This window comes from Oncorhynchus mykiss, chromosome 6, assembly GCF_057628025.1.
Source record: "Oncorhynchus mykiss isolate SJ-2025 chromosome 6, ASM5762802v1, whole genome shotgun sequence".
Taxonomy (NCBI): domain Eukaryota; kingdom Metazoa; phylum Chordata; class Actinopteri; order Salmoniformes; family Salmonidae; genus Oncorhynchus; species Oncorhynchus mykiss.
The window spans coordinates 1019827-1040464 of NC_143027.1; the positions used below are offsets into that span (position 1 = coordinate 1019827).

The following is a 20638-nucleotide window of genomic DNA, read 5'->3' on the forward strand; positions in this document are numbered from 1 at the left end:
AACTGACCCTGTATATAGTATGGTATTAACCTGACCCTGTATATAGTATGGTATTAACTGACCCTGTATATAGTATGGTATTAACTGACCCTGTATATAGTATGGTATTAACTGACCCTGTATATAGTATGGTATTAACCTGACCCTGTATATAGTATGGTATTAACTGACCCTGTATATAGTATGGTATTATTTCACCCTGTATATAGTATGGTATTAACTGACCCTGTATATAGTATGGTATTAACTGACCCTGTATATAGTATGGTATTAACTGACCCTGTATATAGTATGGTATTAACTGACCCTGTATATAGTATGGTATTAACTGACCCTGTATATAGTATGGTATTAACTGACCCTGTATATAGTATGGTATTAACTGACCCTGTATATAGTATGGTATTAACTGACCCTGTATATAGTATGGTATTAACTGACCCTGTATATAGTATGGTATTAACTGACCCTGTATATAGTATGGTATTAACTGACCCTGTATATAGTATGGTATTAACTGACCCTGTATATAGTATGGTATTAACTGACCCTGTATATAGTATGGTATTATTTCACCCTGTATATAGTATGGTATTATTTCACCCTGTATATAGTATGGTATTATTTCACCCTGTATATAGTATGGTATTATTTCACCCTGTATATAGTATGGTATTATTTCACCCTGTATATAGTATGGTATTATTTCACCCTGTATATAGTATGGTATTATTTCACCCTGTATATAGTATGGTATTAACTTGTATTCTTGCTTACTTTAAGTTATTTTTATATCTTGTGTGTTTTTGTTCTCCCTTGTTATTTGTAGTATTACATTGTCATTGACTACAACCTTGTTTGATTCGAGCTGTAAGTGGCATTTCACTGTACTTGGGCCTGTGACATTGAAACTTAGACCTTATAAAGGGTTTATTATCGTTACCTTCTCAGCCTGATCCCAGACCGCAGGCTCTCCCAGGAACTTCTCAGGCCGGGTGGACAGGTTGAGTTTGAAGGAGAAACCAAAACAGTCGTAGACTGTACGCAGGAAGTCCAGACAACCCTTAATCTCCTCCTCAATCTGGAGGTTGAGGAAAAGACAAAACCACACAATTTTCCTTCAGCTTTAGTCAAGGCTTCATGGTGTCTAAAATAGTGTGACAGCTGAAATGGTCCACTGGAAGATTATCCCAGGAGGTGAACTAACTGACCCATGCCGTGTGGCGCTACATGGAGAAGAGGAGTGTGCCTGACCCACAGGAGGGTTAAGGCCTGACCCGCAGGAGGGTTAAGGTCTGACACGCAGGAGGGTTAAGGTCTGACACGCAGGAGGGTTAAGGTCTGACACGCAGGAGGGTTAAGGTCAGTCTGACTGCTCCACAAGTGATTGGGGGGGGGGGGGATGTTTTACGATGTATCAAACTCCTTTCGATTACCCGGCCCAGTCCCCATAATGCTTACCCGGCCCAGTCCCCATAATGCTTACCTGGTCCATGGTGCAGAAGATGTGGGCATCGTCCTGCTGGAAGCGTCGTACACGGGTCAGCCCAGTCAGAGCGCCAGACAGCTCGTTACGATGCAGCACGCCGAAGTCAGCCATTCGCAGAGGCAGCTCCCTCCAGGACCGCGGCCGGTGGTCAAACATCAGACTAGAAATGGGGGAGGGGGGGGGGGTCACCGTGAGAGAAAGAGACAGGGCGAACCTGAACCAAACTGTGCTGGCGCTTGTTCTTCTAAATAGATTGGCAACCAGGGTAATTATGCGTAACCAAGGTAATTATGGGTAACCAGGGTAATTATGGGTAACCAGGGTAATTACGGGTAACCAGGGTAATTATGGGTAACCAGGGTAATTATGGGTAACCTGGCCAGCTCAGTACAGCATAACTCACCAGTAGCTCAGTAGTATGAAAAGCCCTAAAGCTGTACTCACCAATGTCCCGGGCAGTTCATAGGTTTGAGGGCGAACACCTCCTTCTCCACTTCGAAGGAGAACATGTTGTCACTGTAGTGCTGCCAGTGGCCTGATGTCTGCCACAGCTTACTGTTATAGATGTTGGGGGTTACCACCTCCTGGAAGCCTCGCTTACGGTACTCAGACTAGAGACAGAGACACTACATGACTAAATGCATGTGGACACCTGCTAGTCCAACATCTTATTCCAAAATCATGGACATTAATATGGAGTTGGTCCCCCCTTTGCTGCTATAACAGCCTCCACTCTTCTGCTAAGTCATTAATATGGAGTTGGTCCCCCCCTTTTCTGCTATAACAGCCTCCACTCTTCTGGGAAGGCTTTCCACTAGATGTAGGAACATTGCTGCTATAACAGCATCCACTCTTCTGGGAAGGCTTTCCACTAGATGTAGGAACATTGCTGCTATAACAGCATCCACTCTTCTGGGAAGGCTTTCCACTAGATGTAGGAACATTGCCGCGGGGACTTCTTCCATTCAGCTACAACAGTATTAGTGAGGTCAGTCACTGATGTTGGGCGATTAGTCCTGGCTCACAGTCGGCGTTCCAATTCATCCCAAAGGTGTTCGATAGGGTTGAGGTCAGGGTTGTGTGGGCCAGTTCAGTCCTGCCACACCGTTCAACCAACCAGTTCTGTATGGACTTCGATTTGTTGTCATTCTGAATCAGGAAAGTGCCTTCCCCAAATTGTTGCCACAAAGTTTGCATAATCGTCTAGAATGTTATTGTATTCTGTAGCGTTAAGATTTTCCTTCACTGGAACTAAGGGGCCTGAACCATAAAAAAACAGCCCCAGACCATTATTCCACCTCCAAACTTTACAGTTGGTACTATGCTTTCGGGTAGGTAGGGTTAAATGCAACACTTTACATGTTGCATTTATGTTATTGTTCAGGACAGATTAAATAAAAAATATAAAATAAACTAGGCAAGTCAGTTAGGAACAAATTATTATTTACAATGACAGCCTACACCAGCCAAACACACTGAGATGCAGTGCCTTGCGCCACTCGAGAGCCCTGATGTTAGGGGTCTATTCAACTATATTCTTACGGGGGCGTGGTTAATTGGGGGGGGGGGGGGGGGGGGGGGGGGCAGAGATTCTCCACATGCGATTATTCGTAAGAACTGTATAAAGAAGCAACACACCAATAAAGCACTTCCCTTAAAAATAAATGTTGCTTAAAGTAATTAGGGAACCGGAGGGCACTCAACCAATTAAAGTCGAGCTGCAACAAAAATACATGATTGAAAAAGGCGCTCAAGCACCATTTATTTAACCTATTAAAATGCTTCAAAGGTTATTATGTTAAAATCTGAAAAATTAAGAAACTAAGCGTCTCAATAAATAAAGACATGTCAAATCAGGTCAAATTCCAGTCTGAAGGAAGAACGATTTGAATTAATTACCCTCAGTCATTAGGTGTTTTTTTTGGTCACTTCTAAACAAGTCCTTGTGAGCATCAGAGAGGAAACAGCAGGTCTGTGTAGCTGAGAACCATAGTTTTCAGGAATGTAACCAAAACCTTTTGTAGCTTAAACCACTCAAACGCTAGAACCAACTTCATTAGAAGAAAAACACATCACCATCTCATAGGGGCTAGAAAGCCCCCTATATAAACCACAGTGCTTGTCCTTCTGGCACTGAACGGCGATTATTATTCATGTTCAGAAAGGGCCAGTCTAGATTAATAAGTTAAATAGCCCTGGTCCAAAGGTACTGCATCTGGCTACCAGTTAAATAGCCCTGGTCCAAAGGTACTGCATCTGGCCACCAGTTAAATAGCCCTGGTCCAAAGGTACTGCATCTGGCCACCAGTTAAATAGCCCTGGTCCAAAGGTACTGCATCTGGCTACCAGTTAAATAGCCCTGGTCCAAAGGTACTGCATCTGGCCACCAGTTAAATAGCCCTGGTCCAAAGGTACTGCATCTGGCCACCAGTTAAATAGCCCTGGTCCAAAGGTACTGCATCTGGCCACCAGTTAAATAGCCCTGGTCCAAAGGTGCTGCATCTGGCCACCAGTTAAATAGCCCTGGTCCAAAGGTGCTGCATCTGGCCACCAGTTAAATAGCCCTGGTCCAAAGGTACTGCATCTGGCCACCAGTTAAATAGCCCTGGTCCAAAGGTACTGCATCTGGCCACCAGTTAAATAGCCCCGGTCCAAAGGTACTGCATCTGGCCGCCAGTTAAATAGCCCTGGTCCAAAGGTGCAGTTACCATCGCCTGGAAACCTCACAGTTCTCTATAGGGTTAGATATATACTGTACCTAACCCATAGGGAGAGATACCGTACCTATAGAGATAATTACAGCGCTCACTCTAGGGCTATCAGACATAGAACAGACAGAGTTCCCATTCTACAGGGGATGCCCATCTTACGGCAATGACTACTCACCCTGATAAAGTCCACCAGACTGTTGTAGATGTAGGATCCTTTAGGCAGGAAGAAGCAACTGCCTGGAGACAGATCATGGAAGAAGAACAGATCCTGTTCCTGTAGGAGAGAGCAGAGAGAGTTGGATGATCAGTGTTACCCTACAGCAGATACTAACCAGGAGGACATCTGCACCACGTCACTGATCAGTTCCCCCCCCTACCCCTCTAAAGACAGAGGACCCAGTAATCTCCTGCTGTTCCCAGACAATATTTCCACAATGTTTCTGTAAAAACTGCTGTATAAATAACATTTGATTGATTAACTGTAGTGGAGCAGGTCAATAAATGAATACCAGGCAGTGTCAGAGGAAGGCCCCCCAAAACTGTCGAAGGCTCCAGTCACCCAAGTCACAGACTGTTTTCTCTGCTACCACATGGCAAGCAGTGCCGACGTAGCAGGTCTGGAACCAACAGGACCCTGACCAGCTTCTATCACCAGGCCTGCTAAATGGTTAGTTAAGTAGTAACCCAAATAGCTACCCGGACTACGTGCACTGACCCCCTTTTCACTAACACAGTTGGTACTGTTTATCATCTTTCCTGTCATCTAGTCACTTCACCTCTACCCATACCGTACCTGTCAAACGTTTGGACACCTACTCATTCAAGGGGTTTCTTTATTTTGACTATTTTCTACATTGTAGAATAATAGTGAAGACATCAAAACTATGAAACAACATATGGAATCATGTAGTAACCAACAAAGTGCTAAACAAATCAAAATATATAAGTAGCCACCTTTTGCCAAATAACTATTGAATTAGGTGGTGCTGTCTGGTACTGTATGTACATACAGCATTACCTCCATTACCTGGTACCTCTGCACATTGGTACCCCGTGTATAGCCACGTCATTACCTCCCCGTGTATAGCCACGTCATTACCTCCCCGTGTATAGCCACGTCATTACCTCCCCGTGTATAGCCACGTCATTACCTCCCCGTGTATAGCCACGTCATTACCTCCCCGTGTATAGCCACGTCATTACCTCCCCGTGTATAGCCACGTCATTACCTCCCCGTGTATAGCCACGTCATTACCTGGTACTCCCTGTATATAGCCATGTTATTACCTGGTACTTCCTGTATATAGCCATGTTATTACCTGGTACTCCCTGTATATAGCCATGTTATTACCTGATACTCCCTGTATATAGTTATGTTATTACCTGGTACTCCCTGTATATAGCCATGTTATTACCTGGTACTCCCTGTATATAGCCATGTTATTACCTGGTACTTCCTGTATATAGCCATGTTATTACCTGGTACTCCCTGTATATAGCCATGTTATTACCTGGTACTTCCTGTATATAGCCATGTTATTACCTGGTACTCCCTGTATATAGCCATGTTATTACCTGGTACTCCCTGTATATAGCCATGTTATTGTTACTCATTGTGCATTTATTCCTTGTGTTATCATTCTATTACATTCTTCTCTCTGCATTGTTGGGAAGTGTCTGTAAATAAGCATTTCACTGTTCATCTACACCTGTTGTTTAAGAAGCATTTGACAAATACCATTTGAGTGATTTGAATAACAGTCCCGTACCCGTCCCAGTTTGCGGTGGTCCCTGTTCTTGGCCTCCTCCTGGAAGCGTTCCCACTCCTTTAGCATCTTAGGATCAGGGAAGGAGATGCCGTAGATCCTCTGAAGAGTCTCCATGTCAGCCTTGCCCTCCCAGTAGGTAGAGGAGTTCTGGAGGTTAGAGAAGCAGACTAGAAGAGTCTAAAACACGCTCCATGTCAGCCTTGCCCACCCAGTAGGTAGAGATTATGTGCACAATTTGGTTAAGGAACTTAAAAGCTGTAAAAACAGTCCAACATATTTCTGATAGTATTTCAGTTAATCTTGGATGAATATTTAGAAAGTTAAATACTAACCACGTTTCCATCCAGTTTTTATGCAAGTCATACCGAATAAATAAAACTAAATTGACAGCTGTGATGGAAAAAGGATATTTGTTTGTGTTACTGTAATTTAATTATGCCAATGTGCTTTCATCAATTGAAAGCCCTTAATCTATTTTATGAGAATTTCTAAGATTTCTTGTTTGCATAAAATAGACGCAGACCAGTCTTTCAATAATAGGTTATATAATTTATTCCCGGAGCGCGCTGCCACTTAACCACGAACAACAGTTTATATACAGATCATGACGTTTCATTGCTTTAACAGAATCCCCTCCTCTCGACCGGGACAAAGTGAGGTGAAAAGTTCATTCTAACACACCCCCAGATAACTTTTGACCCCTCAACATTATCGATCACCACTGAACTGACAGTTTTAATTAACAGAAAAGGCAGTGAGTGCATTCCTAGGTTATCTAAAAACCCCAGAGCTAAGTTTCAGTAGGTTCAACGTTAGGCTAACGACCTTATCTGTTTTCACAGTCCCCAACCCATTTGTTTCTTCCTAGTTGGAATGGTGTTCATGAACTTTAATTACTCCTTGTCCGTGTCACACAATCCCTTCTTATGAACTCATATTGTTAATCAGATATAATAAAACAGAGTATAAGTTTACAGTTCCATTTAAAATGATTTGTTCAGTCATATCATAATTTCCCAACAGTTTGTTTAACAACCTCTTGAATCTAGGGGGCAGTATTTTCATTTTTGGAAAAATAACGTTCCCAAAGTAAACAGACTATTTTGTCAGGACAAGATGCTAGAATATGCACATAATTGACAGCTTAGGATAGAAAAGACTAAAGTTTCCAAAACTGTAAAAATATTGTCTGTGAGTATAACAGAACTGATATTGCAGGCGCAAGCCTGAGAAAAATCCAATCAGGAAGTGACTCTTATTTAGAAACCTCTGCGTTCCTATGCGTCCCTATTGAGCAGTGAATGAGATATCAAACAGATTCCTTTATCTATGGCTTCCCTAATGTGTCTAGTGTCACAATACATAGCTTCAGGCTTTTATTTTGAAAAATGAGCCTGAACGTCAACATTGCGTCAGTGGTCAGCTGAAGTCTGAGTGTTTTGTGCGTAAAGGACAAATGCGGCCATTGTTTCTCTCTATCCTACTAAGTAGCCACGAGACCCGGTAGATATATTATCGAATAGATATTTGAAAAACACCTTGAGGATTGATTATAAACAATGTGTGCCATGTTTCTGTCGATATTATGGAGCTAATTTGGAATATTTTTCGGTGTTGTAGTGACCGCAATTTCCGGTCGATTTCTCAGCCAAACGTGAAGAACAAACGGAGCTATTTCGCCTACAAAAATAATATTTTTGGGAAAAAAGGAACATTTTCTATCTAACTGGGAGTCTTGTGAGTGAAAACATCCGAAGCTCAAAGGTAAACGATTTAATTTGATTGCTTTTCTGATTTGTGATCAAGTTACATGCTGCTAGCTAGGCATAATGCTATGCTAGGCTATCAAACTTACAAAAAAGATTGGTCTTGCTTTGGCTGTAAAGCATACTTTCAAAATCTGAGATGACAGGGTGATTAACAAAAGGCTAAGCTGTGTTTCAATATATTTCACTTGTGATTTTCATGAATATGAATATTTTCTAGTAATATTTATGTCTGTTGCGTTATGCTAATTAGTGTCAGTTGATGATTACGCTCCCGGACCCGGGATGGTAGAGACAAGAGGTTAATAAGGGATCTTTTAGTGTCTAAAATGAATTCTGGGAGAAATGGCGGTAGAAACGCAGTAAACTTGATGGCATGGTGCTCCCCCCTCCCACTACAACTAGCGAAACCATACAGTTTAAATCTGGCTGAAGGAAACCTGAACTTCAAAAAGGTGATATCAACTGAGCCTGGGAGACCACAACAAACAGGAAATGGGATAAAACACGTCAAGGTATCCAGTCTAAGATCAGCATATCCCAGGCATCTTTTTCAGCACTCTCATAACTGGGAAAGGAGCCGATTCAGGTTATTGTAAAACAGGATATGTTTATATGAGACAACATCAAGACCGAATACTTGAATCCCGAATAATACCGGGATGTTGGAGTGTAAATGTGGTCATGGAAACCTTAGAGTGGTAGGACATGTACAACTGGGACGACTTCAGAGAACCATCAAGAGAATTAAAATAAAGATCCTTCAAAAGAAACTAAATAGAAGAATGAAAACATAGCGGAGACAAAAACAGAAGTGTGCTTTACCTTGTGGATCTTCAGGGCCTTGATCTTTCCAGTGTGTCGGACATGGGGTCCTCGACACAGGTCAATCAGCGGACCACACCTAGTCAGCACAGACAGGATAAATACACAGGGAATCTGGATCGGCCCAAACACCCATTCCAGAACGACCGGGTCGGGATGCAGCTCACCTGTACACAGTAGTGGTTGGGGTGGTCACCTTCTCATTCAAGATCCGGCACTTAAATTTGTTGTACTGCAGAGGAGGAGAGAGATGTTCAGATCAGTTGTGGAACAGCAGAAATACATCACACTAGAGAGGACGGAGAGAGAGCGAGAGACCAGACAGGAAGAGAGAGAACAGACAGAATATTGCAAAGCAAAATTATTTATTACAATGTATATTATATATAGTGTTGCTTTGGCAATATTGATACAATGTTTTATGCCAATAAAGCAGCTTGAATTTGAGACAGGGAGAGACAGTAACATGGCACTACCATACAGGTTCTCAAATTACAATTCCACTGGATTCTCCAATTACAGTGAATGAACTACAGGACAAAATACAAACCCTTCAACCCAAAAAGGCAAGTGATGTTTATTGTATCCTGAATGAAATATACAGACAAATTCCTATTGGCTATACTAAAACTAACATCATCCTTCACTCTGGCATCTTCCCCAATATTTGGAACCAAGGACTGATCACCCCAATCCACAAAAGTGGAGACAAATTTGACCCCAATAATTACTGTGGGATATGCATCAACAGCAACCTTGGGAAAATCCTCTGCATTATCATTGACAGCAAACTCGTACATTTCCTCAGTGAACACAATGTACTGAACAAATATCAAATTATCTTTTTACCAAATGACCGTACAACAGACCACGTATTCAGCCTGCACACCCTAATTGACAAACAAACAAACCAAAACAAAGGCAAAGTCTTCTCATGCTTTGTTCAATTCAAAAAAGCTTGACTCAATTTGGCTTGGGGGGGGGGGGGGGGGGGGACCTATGAGATTCTAAAATCAAATTACACAAACAAGCGTATGGTTAAAATTGACAAAGAAAAAAATATATTTCCACAGGGCCGTGGGGTGAGACAGGGATGCAGCTTAAGCCCCCACCCTCCTCAACCTACATACATACGAATTCGCAAGGGCATTAGAACAGTCTGCAGCGTCTGGCTAAAGATACTTGAATCAGTTATAGAACCCATTGCCCTTTATGGTTGTGAGGTCTGGGGTCCGCTCACCAACTAAGAATTCACAAAATGGGACAAACACCAAATTAAGACTAAGCTGAATTCTGCAAAAATATCCTCTGTGTACAACGTAGAACACCAAATAATGCATGCAGAGCAGAATTAGGCCAATACCCACTAATTATCAAAATGCAAAAAAGAGCTATTAAATTCTACAACCACCTAAAAGGAAGCGATTCCCAAACCTTCCAAAACAAAGCCATCACCTACAGAGAGATGAACCTGGAGAAGAGGACCCTAAGCAAGCTGGTCCTGGGGCTCTGTTCACAAACGGCACATAGCCTGTCTTCTCTTGAGAGCCAGGTCTGACTACGGCAGCCTTTCTCAAAAGCAAGGCTATGCTCACTGAGTTCAAGTTGCATTCTAGTTTGCTCAGTTTTTTTGTTAATACTTTCCAATGTGTCAAGTAATTATCTTTTTGTTTTCTAATGACTTGGTTGGGTCTAATTGTGTTGCTGTCCTGGGGCTCTGTTTTAAAACTGACCACAAAATGTGGAAACTGAGCTGCACTTCCTAACCTCCTGCCCAATGTATGACCATATTAGACACACATATTTCCCCTCAAATTACACAGATCCACAAAGAATTAGAAAACAAACCCGACTTTGAAAAACTCCCATATCTACTGGGTGAAATAACAGTGTGCCATCACAGCAGCTAGAGTTGTGACCTGTTGCCACAAGAAAAGGGCAACCAGTGAAGAACAAACGCCATTGTAAATAAATCCCATATTTATGTTTATTAATTTTCCCTTTTGTACTTTTATCCACTCGCACATATGACATTTGAAATGTCTTCATTCTTTGTAACTTTTGTGAGTGTAATGTCTACTTTTAATCAGTATTGTTTATTTTCTAGTTCACTGGCTTGGGAAATGTAAACATGTTTCCCAATAAAGCCCTTTGAGTGAGAGAGAGATCTACCTTGAACATCTCCAGGAGAGTCTCCTTCTTGATCTCCAGCCTCTCGAAGGGCTGCTTCTCCTTGATGATCTTCTTACACAAGTTCTCCAAGCAGGGGAAGTCATTACTGGACACCCCCCTGGAGAGGTGGAAGAGTGGAGGAGGTGGGGAAGGAGGCAGCAGAGGAAGAGACTGAGTACAGGGATGGAAGAAAAGAAGTGCTGGCTGGCAGAGAGAACTAGTGGTAGACTTGGGGGCTTCCGTCCCCAGAGTTCGTTAACGGGACTGCTTGCCAAGCCAACTGGCATCAACATAACCTGAGGGAAGAGTCAGTTCCGTCAATTCAGGAAGCTACATTTAAATTGGATTTCTAGGAATTGGTTCTATTAATTGAGTTTCCTGAATTGACCCAAACACTGTGTCAACTTAGATGATGAAAGTACATTGGGATTGGATGAACATACAATCATCTAAACACTGGAACTTCCTGGTGCGCTCACGCTTTCTACTCATTCCCTGTCAGCCAGCTAGACCAGTGTTTACCCAGCTGAAACTGGCCAATGAGACGAGGCGTTACTCACTCTTGGTCCAGGAACATGTCGTAGTAGAAGCCGTTCTCGATGGGCGGACCGTAACACAAGCAGCCTCCGTAGACCCTCTCCATTGCCTCACCCATTATGTGGGCACTGGAGTGCCAGTACACCTGACGAGGAGGAAAGGATGTCGGGGGGAGGAAAGAGAGTGGGGAGGATGTCGGGGGGAGGAAAGAGAGTGGGGAGGATGTCGGGGGGGGGGGGAAAGAGAGTGGGGAGGATGTCGGGGGGGGGGAAGAGAGTGGGGAGGATGTCGGGGGGGGGGAAGAGAGTGGGGAGGATGTCGTGGGGGGGGAAGAGAGTGGGGAGGATGTCGGTGGGGGGGGAAGAGAGTGGGGAGGGGTAAGAGAGTGGGGAGGATGTCGGGGTCAGGGGGAAGAGAGTGGGGAGGATGTCGGGGGGGGGAAAGAGAGTGGAGAGGATGTCGGGGGGGGAAAGAGAGTGGGGAGGATGTCGGGGGGGGGAAAGAGAGTGGGGAGGATGTCGGGGGGGAGAGAGTGGGGAGGATGTCGGGGGGGAGAGAGTGGGGAGGATGTCGGGGGGAGGAAAGAGAGTGGGGAGGATGTCGGGGGGGGAAAGAGAGTGGGGAGGATGTCGGGGGGGAAAGAGAGTGGGGAGGATAGAGAGTGGGAAAGAGAGTGGGGAGGATGTCAGGGGGAAAGAGAGTGGGAAAAGAGAGTGGAGAGGACGTCGGGGGGGGAAAAGAGAGTGGGGAGGACGTCGGGGGGGGGGGGAAGAGAGTGGGGAGGACGGCGGGGGAAGATATATTGGTTTCAAAGTTCCACTGTGAAGGACTTAAAACAGTTAATGTCATTATTTGCCAATGAACAAACTTGGCTCTAACTAACTACTGTTTATAATCGCAGTTAAAAATCACTAGCTAGGTTAGCTAAACTAGTGTATTTATCTAGAAGGTTTAATCCAAATAGCATTATTTTAGACTTATAAGGCCAGTTTCCCAGACATAGATTAAACTCAGGAGAGACTGTCCCTGTAAGTCTTTAAAAGACCTGGAGGTTGTACTTACAGCTTTAGCCTCGTCGTCATCAAACTTGAGTAGCTGCAGACTGCAGTTTTCCTCTAGAGGTCGGTCCAGGTCCCACACAGAGTTGTTCACCTTAGCTATCACTGTGGCGTCAGCTAGACCCTGACTATGAGAGAGTGAGACACACACATTATAAAGTTATAACTATTCAAATTAATCTGTTATAATAGAGGCCTGTCCAGGTTGTCTGCAAGAGCCTAAATGTAGGGATAGCTGTGTTATTACAGAGTCATCATTACAATACAGGGATAGCTTAGTGTTTCTTCAGGATCGGTGGGTACCCCACGGGACGGTTGAGCTAACGTAGGCTAATGTGATTAGCATGAGGGTGTAAGTAACAAGAACATTTCCCAGGACATAGACATATCGGATATTGGCAGAAGGCTTAAATTCTTGTTAATCTAGTGAAATAATACCATGCTATTATTTGAGAAGAGTGCACAGTTATGAACTTGAAAATGTATTAATAAATTAGGCACATTTGGGCAGTCTTGATACAACAGTTTGGACAGAAATGCAATGGTTCATTGGATCAGTCCAAAACGTTGCACATGCACTGCTGCCATCTAGTGGCCCGAAATCCAAATTGCGCCTGGGGCTTGGGCTCCGTGAACACATGCTGCTCTTCCTCCCATCTGCTCCGTGTACACATGCTGCTCTTCCTCCCCTCTGCTCCGTGTACACATGCTGCTCTTCCTCCCATCTGCTCCGTGTACACATACTGCTCTTCCCCCCTCTGCTCCGTGTACACATACTGCTCTTCCCCCCTCTGCTCCGTGTACACATGCTGCTCTTCCTCCCCTCTGCTCCATGTACACATACTGCTCTTCCCCCCTCTGCTCCGTGTACACATACTGCTCTTCCCCCCTCTGCTCCGTGTACACATGCTGCTCTTCCTCCCCTCTGCTCCATGTACACATACTGCTCTTCCCCCCTCTGCTCCGTGTACACATACTGCTCTTCCCCCCTCTGCTCCGTGTACACATGCTGCTCTTCCCCCCTCTGCTCCGTGTACACATGCTGCTCTTCCTCCCCTCTGCTCCGTGAACACATGCTGCTCTTCCTCCCATCTGCTCCGTGTACACATACTGCTCTTCCTCCCATCTGCTCCGTGTACACATGCTGCTCTTCCTCCCATCTGCTCCATGTACACATGCTGCTCTTCCTCCCATCTGCTCCATGTACACATGCTGCTCTTCCTCCCATCTGCTCCATGTACACATGCTGCTCTTCCTCCCATCTGCTCCATGTACACATGCTGCTCTTCCCCCCTCTGCTCCATGTACACATGCTGCTCTTCCTCCCCTCTGCTCCGTGAACACATGCTGCTCTTCCTCCTCCGTTCTTCCCCCCTCTGCTCCGTGTACACATGCTGCTCTTCCCCCCTCTGCTCCGTGTACACATACTGCTCTTCCTCCCATCTGCTCCATGTACACATGCTGCTCTTCCTCCCCTCTGCTCCGTGTACACATGCTGCTCATCCTCCCATCTGCTCCGTGTACACATGCTGCTCTTCCTCCCCTCTGCTCCGTGAACACATGCTGCTCTTCCTCCTCCGTTCTTCCCCCCTCTGCTCCGTGTACACATGCTGCTCTTCCTCCCCTCTGCTCCGTGTACACATGCTGCTCTTCCTCCCATCTGCTCCGTGTAGACATGCTGCTCATCCTCCCATCTGCTCCGTGTACACATGCTGCTCTTCCTCCCCTCTGCTCCGTGAACACATGCTGCTCTTCCTCCTCCGTTCTTCCCCCCTCTGCTCCGTGTACACATGCTGCTCTTCCTCCCATCTGCTCCGTGTACACATGCTGCTCTTCCTCCCCTCTGCTCCGTGTACACATACTGCTCTTCCCCCCTCTGCTCCGTGTACACATGCTGCTCATCCTCCCATCTGCTCCGTGTACACATACTGCTCTTCCCCCCTCTGCTCCGTGTACACATGCTGCTCATCCTCCCATCTGCTCCGTGTACACATACTGCTCTTCCCCCCTCTGCTCCGTGTACACATGCTGCTCTTCCTCCCATCTGCTCCGTGTACACATACTGCTCTTCCCCCCTCTGCTCCGTGTACACATGCTGCTCTTCCTCCCATCTGCTCCGTGTACACATGCTGCTCATCCTCCCATCTGCTCCGTGTAGACATACTGCTCTTCCCCCCTCTGCTCCGTGTACACATACTGCTCTTCCCCCATCTGCTCTGTGTACACATGCTGCTCATCCTCCCATCTGCTCCGTGTACACATGCTGCTCTTCCTCCCCTCTGCTCCGTGTACACATACTGCTCTTCCCCCCTCTGCTCCGTGTACACATGCTGCTCTTCCTCCCCTCTGCTCCGTGTACACATGCTGCTCTTCCTCCCATCTGCTCCGTGTACACATGCTGCTCTTCCTCCCCTCTGCTCCGTGTACACATGCTGCTCTTCCTCCCATCTGCTCCGTGTACACATACTGCTCTTCCCCCCTCTGCTCCGTGTACACATGCTGCTCTTCCTCCCCTCTGCTCCGTGTACACATGCTGCTCTTCCCCCCTCTGCTCCGTGTACACATGCTGCTCTTCCCCCCTCTGCTCCATGTACACATGCTGCTCTTCCCCCCTCTGCTCCATGTAGACATACTGCTCTTCCCCCCTCTGCTCCGTGTACACATGCTGCTCTTCCTCCCCTCTGCTCCGTGTACACATGCTGCTCTTCCTCCCATCTGCTCCGTGTACACATGCTGCTCTTCCCCCCTCTGCTCCGTGTACACATACTGCTCTTCCTCCCATCTGCTCCGTGTACACATGCTGCTCTTCCTCCCCTCTGCTCCGTGTACACATGCTGCTCTTCCTCCCATCTGCTCCGTGTAGACATGCTGCTCTTCCTCCCCTCTGCTCCGTGTACACATGCTGCTCTTCCTCCCATCTGCTCCGTGTACACATGCTGCTCTTCCCCCCTCTGCTCCGTGTACACATGCTGCTCTTCCTCCCCTCTGCTCCGTGTACACATACTGCTCTTCCCCCCTCTGCTCCGTGTACACATGCTGCTCTTCCTCCACTCTGCTCCGTGTACACATGCTGCTCTTCCTCCCCTCTGCTCCGTGTACACATGCTGCTCTTCCTCCCCTCTGCTCCGTGTACACATGCTGCTCTTCCTCCCATCTGCTCCGTGTACACATGCTGCTCATCCTCCCATCTGCTCCGTGTACACATGCTGCTCTTCCTCCCATCTGCTCCGTGTACACATGCTGCTCTTCCTCCCATCTGCTCCGTGTACACATGCTGCTCTTCCTCCCATCTGCTCCGTGTACACATGCTGCTCATCCTCCCATCTGCTCCGTGTAGACATGCTGCTCTTCCTCCCCTCTGCTCCGTGTACACATGCTGCTCTTCCTCCCATCTGCTCCGTGTAGACATGCTGCTCTTCCCCCCTCTGCTCCGTGTACACATGCTGCTCTTCCTCCCCTCTGCTCCGTGTACACATACTGCTCTTCCTCCCATCTGCTCCGTGTACACATGCTGCTCTTCCTCCCCTCTGCTCCGTGTACACATACTGCTCTTCCCCCCTCTGCTCCGTGTACACATGCTGCTCTTCCTCCCATCTGCTCCGTGTAGACATGCTGCTCTTCCTCCCCTCTGCTCCATGTACACATACTGCTCTTCCCCCCTCTGCTCCGTGTACACATGCTGCTCTTCCTCCTCCGTTCTTCCCCCCTCTGCTCCGTGTACACATGCTGCTCTTCCTCCCATCTGCTCCGTGTACACATGCTGCTCTTCCTCCCCTCTGCTCCGTGTACACATACTGCTCTTCCCCCCTCTGCTCCGTGTACACATACTGCTCTTCCTCCCCTCTGCTCCGTGTACACATGCTGCTCTTCCCCCCTCTGCTCCATGTAGACATGCTGCTCTTCCCCCCTCTGCTCCATGTACACATGCTGCTCTTCCTCCCCTCTGCTCCATGTACACATGCTGCTCTTCCTCCCCTCTGCTCCATGTAGACATGCTGCTCTTCCCCCCTCTGCTCCATGTACACATGCTGCTCTTCCTCCCCTCTGCTCCATGTAGACATGCTGCTCTTCCCCCCTCTGCTCCATGTACACATGCTGCTCTTCCCCCCTCTGCTCCGTGTACACATGCTGCTCTTCCCCCCTCTGCTCCGTGTACACATGCTGCTCTTCCCCCCTCTGCTCCGTGTACACATGCTGCTCTTCCTCCCCTCTGCTCCGTGTACACATGCTGCTCTTCCTCCCATCTGCTCCGTGTACACATGCTGCTCTTCCTCCCCTCTGCTCCGTGTACACATACTGCTCTTCCCCCCTCTGCTCCGTGTACACATGCTGCTCTTCCTCCCCTCTGCTCCGTGTACACATGCTGCTCTTCCTCCCATCTGCTCCGTGTACACATGCTGCTCTTCCTCCTCCGTTCTTCCCCCCTCTGCTCCGTGTACACATGCTGCTCTTCCTCCTCCGTTCTTCCCCCCTCTGCTCCGTGTAGACATGCTGCTCTTCCTCCCATCTGCTCCGTGAACACATGCTGCTCTTCCTCCCATCTGCTCCGTGTACACATGCTGCTCTTCCTCCCCTCTGCTCCGTGTACACATGCTGCTCTTCCTCCCATCTGCTCCGTGTACACATACTGCTCTTCCCCCCTCTGCTCCGTGTACACATGCTGCTCTTCCTCCTCCGTTCTTCCCCCCTCTGCTCCGTGTACACATGCTGCTCTTCCTCCCATCTGCTCCGTGTAGACATGCTGCTCTTCCTCCCATCTGCTCCGTGTAGACATGCTGCTCTTCCTCCCCTCTGCTCCGTGTACACATGCTGCTCTTCCTCCCCTCTGCTCCGTGTACACATACTGCTCTTCCCCCCTCTGCTCCGTGTACACATGCTGCTCTTCCTCCCATCTGCTCCGTGTACACATGCTGCTCTTCCTCCTCCGTTCTTCCCCCCTCTGCTCCGTGTACACATACTGCTCTTCCCCCCTCTGCTCCGTGTACACATGCTGCTCTTCCTCCCATCTGCTCCGTGTACACATGCTGCTCTTCCCCCCTCTGCTCCGTGTACACATACTGCTCTTCCCCCCTCTGCTCCGTGTACACATACTGCTCTTCCCCCCTCTGCTCCGTGTACACATACTGCTCTTCCCCCCTCTGCTCCGTGTACACATACTGCTCTTCCCCCCTCTGCTCCGTGTACACATACTGCTCTTCCTCCCATCTGCTCCGTGTACACATGCTGCTCTTCCCCCATCTGCTCCGTGTACACATACTGCTCTTCCTCCCATCTGCTCCGTGTAGACATGCTGCTCTTCCTCCCCTCTGCTCCGTGTAGACATGCTGCTCTTCCTCCCATCTGCTCCGTGTAGACATGCTGCTCTTCCCCCATCTGCTCCGTGTACACATGCTGCTCTTCCCCCATCTGCTCCGTGTACACATGCTGCTCTTCCTCCTCCGTTCTTCCCCCCTCTGCTCCGTGTAGACATGCTGCTCTTCCCCCATCTGCTCCGTGTACACATACTGCTCTTCCTCCCATCTGCTCCGTGTACACATGCTGCTCTTCCTCCTCCGTTCTTCCCCCCTCTGCTCCGTGTACACATGCTGCTCTTCCTCCCATCTGCTCCGTGTACACATGCTGCTCTTCCTCCCCTCTGCTCCGTGAACACATGCTGCTCTTCCTCCTCCGTTCTTCCCCCCTCTGCTCCGTGTACACATGCTGCTCTTCCTTCAGAAAAGCATCCACCACAACTTTGTTCATTTGCAAATATCTCTCGTTCACTTTCGCTTGTAAATGTCCACACTCACCGAAAATGACATAAGGAAGCTACTAGCTATTGTTCTATAACTTTATAAAGCTGGATTTGCCTCTTTGCATATAGTTTGTTTTCACTCGTTAGCATTTTGCTAAGAGTGTGTGATTTCTCTATTAATTTGTGCAAATTGTGTTAGCATTCTTACAATAGAATGCATACTTTTGCACTCCTTGTGTGCCATGCCGGTAAAACCATAAATCCCAGGACGAGAAGAACAGTATGAACATCTGAGTACCGCCCATCCTACTGAATAGCATACCAGGCCAGTTACAACACGAACTTCTGGGTACCGCCCATCCTACTGAATAGGATACCAGGCCAGTCACCACACCCTAAAAAATGTTCACAATATATCAAAATTAACTTTTACCAGTTGAATGTAGACAAACAACTTTTCTATTATCAACAACTTTGCACATTTCTGGGGTTTAAACAAAATATGCAAATGAGTTATGTTGGGTAATAAAGTATGTTGAGTAATGTCGCGTAACGGATTACGGATAGAAGCAAGCTACCTGGCCTGCGCCCAAATGTAGAAATGTGTCCATTTGGGATGTCTGATAGTTAAGACAATCAAATACTCACCACCACTAATGAACTGTATTGTATTCTTCACCTCAAATCAAGTAAACAAAGTATTTTTTTTTAATTTATTTTTTTTACATCGAATGACAATAATTACTCAATGAAGTTGTAAAATTGTTCGAGCTCTCTCCAATTTTGATAACCACCGATACCACCGAGGCTCATAAAATGCCCGATTAATTTGTTATCCCTTGTGGAAATACAGCTGTTTCTGTCCTTACATCTCCCTCATGGACACAGCCCATCTGTAAATAGCCCACCCAATCTACCTACCTCATCCCCATATTGTTCTTATTTACTTTTCTACTCTTTCTACTCTTTTGCACACCAGTACTTACACATCATCATCTGCTCATCTCTCACTCCAGTGTTAATCTGCTAAATTGTAATCACTTTGCTACTATTTATTGCCTTACCTCACTCCAATTGCACACACTGTATATAGATATTTTATTGTGTTATTGACTGTACGCTTGTTTATTCCATGTGTAACTCTGTTTTTGTTTCTGTTGCACTGCTTTGCTTTAACTTGGCCAGGTCTCAGTTGTAAATGAGAACTTGTTTTCAACTAGCCTACCTGGTTAAATAAAGGTGAAATTTAAAAAAAATACACAATTGGAAATAGGCACGCCACATTTAAAAGGTTGCAGACCCTGGGTGTAGCCCGTTACCGGCAACTTCAGGAGCTTAACAGAATCGGCGAAGGCCAGCAGGTGAAAGATTATTTCATCAAACAGTGTGCTTAAAGCATTAAACAAGCTCAGTGCATATAGCCGATTTTATTAAAAGACATTCATTCATTAAAATGTTTTAGCAGGATGTTCCAAATACCTGTATTGCAAGAATCAAGTTGATTTTTTTTGTTCTCGTCACCTTGGCTCCTCCTGCCACCCACAGACAGACCCCCAAGCCCCTCCTCCTGCCACCCACAGACAGACCCCGAAGCCCCTCCTCCTGCCACCCACAGACAGACCCCGAAGCCCCTCCTCCTGCCACCCACAGACAGACCCCCAAGCCCCTCCTCCTGCCACTCACAGACAGACCCCCAAGCCCCTCCTCCTGCCACTCACAGACAGACCCCCAAGCCCCTCCTCCTGCCACTCACAGACAGACCCCCAAGCCCCTCCTCCTGCCACCCACAGACAGACCCCCAAGCCCCTCCTCCTGCCACCCACAGACAGACCCCCAAGCCCCTCCTCCTGCCACCCACAGACAGACCCCCAAGCCCCTCCTCCTGCCACTCACAGACAGACCCCCAAGCCCCTCCTCCTGCCACTCACAGACAGACCCCCAAGCCCCTCCTCCTGCCACTCACAGACAGACCCCCAAGCCCCTCCTCCTGCCACCCACAGACAGACCCCCAAGCCCCTCCTCCTGCCACTCACAGACAGACCCCCAAGCCCCTCCTCCTGCCACTCACAGACAGACCCCCAAGCCCCTCCTCCTGCCACTCACAGACAGACCCCCAAGCCCCTCCTCCTGCCACCCACAGACAGACCCCCAAGCCCCTCCTCCTGCCACCCACAGACAGACCCCCAAGCCCCTCCTCCTGCCACCCACAGACAGACCCCCAAGCCCCTCCTCCTGCCACTCACAGACAGACCCCCAAGCCCCTCCTCCTGCCACTCACAGACAGACCCCCAAGCCCCTCCTCCTGCCACTCACAGACAGACCCCCAAGCCCCTCCTCCTGCCACTCACAGACAGACCCCCAAGCCCCTCCTCCTGCCACTCACAGACAGACCCCCAAGCCCCTCCTCCTGCCACTCACAGACAGACCCCCAAGCCCCTCCTCCTGCCACTCACAGACAGACCCCCAAGCCCCCCCTCCTGCCACTCACAGACAGACCCCAGTTGAGGTTTGAACCAACAGAATCAGTGGATGTGCATGGATCTGGTTAAATTTGTAGCAAAAAAGGACTTGAAAACA

The 20638-nt window shown here is 47.5% G+C and overlaps 1 protein-coding gene across 1 annotated transcript in view; it reads right to left on the reverse strand.

The window, feature by feature from the left end:
• The window catches only part of tars1 (threonyl-tRNA synthetase 1), a 39552-nt gene that overhangs the window by 16543 nt on the left and 2371 nt on the right, over nt 1–20638 (reverse strand). The window contains exons 4-13 of the mRNA XM_036979181.2: nt 12332–12455; nt 11293–11414; nt 10733–10850; nt 8728–8792; nt 8561–8639; nt 5970–6116; nt 4376–4474; nt 1934–2100; nt 1487–1649; nt 944–1081 (exon numbers count right to left, since the gene is read on the reverse strand). Coding sequence (XP_036835076.2) covers nt 944–1081; nt 1487–1649; nt 1934–2100; nt 4376–4474; nt 5970–6116; nt 8561–8639; nt 8728–8792; nt 10733–10850; nt 11293–11414; nt 12332–12455 — 1222 coding nt within the window. The remainder of the gene's footprint in view (nt 1–943; nt 1082–1486; nt 1650–1933; nt 2101–4375; nt 4475–5969; nt 6117–8560; nt 8640–8727; nt 8793–10732; nt 10851–11292; nt 11415–12331; nt 12456–20638) is intronic.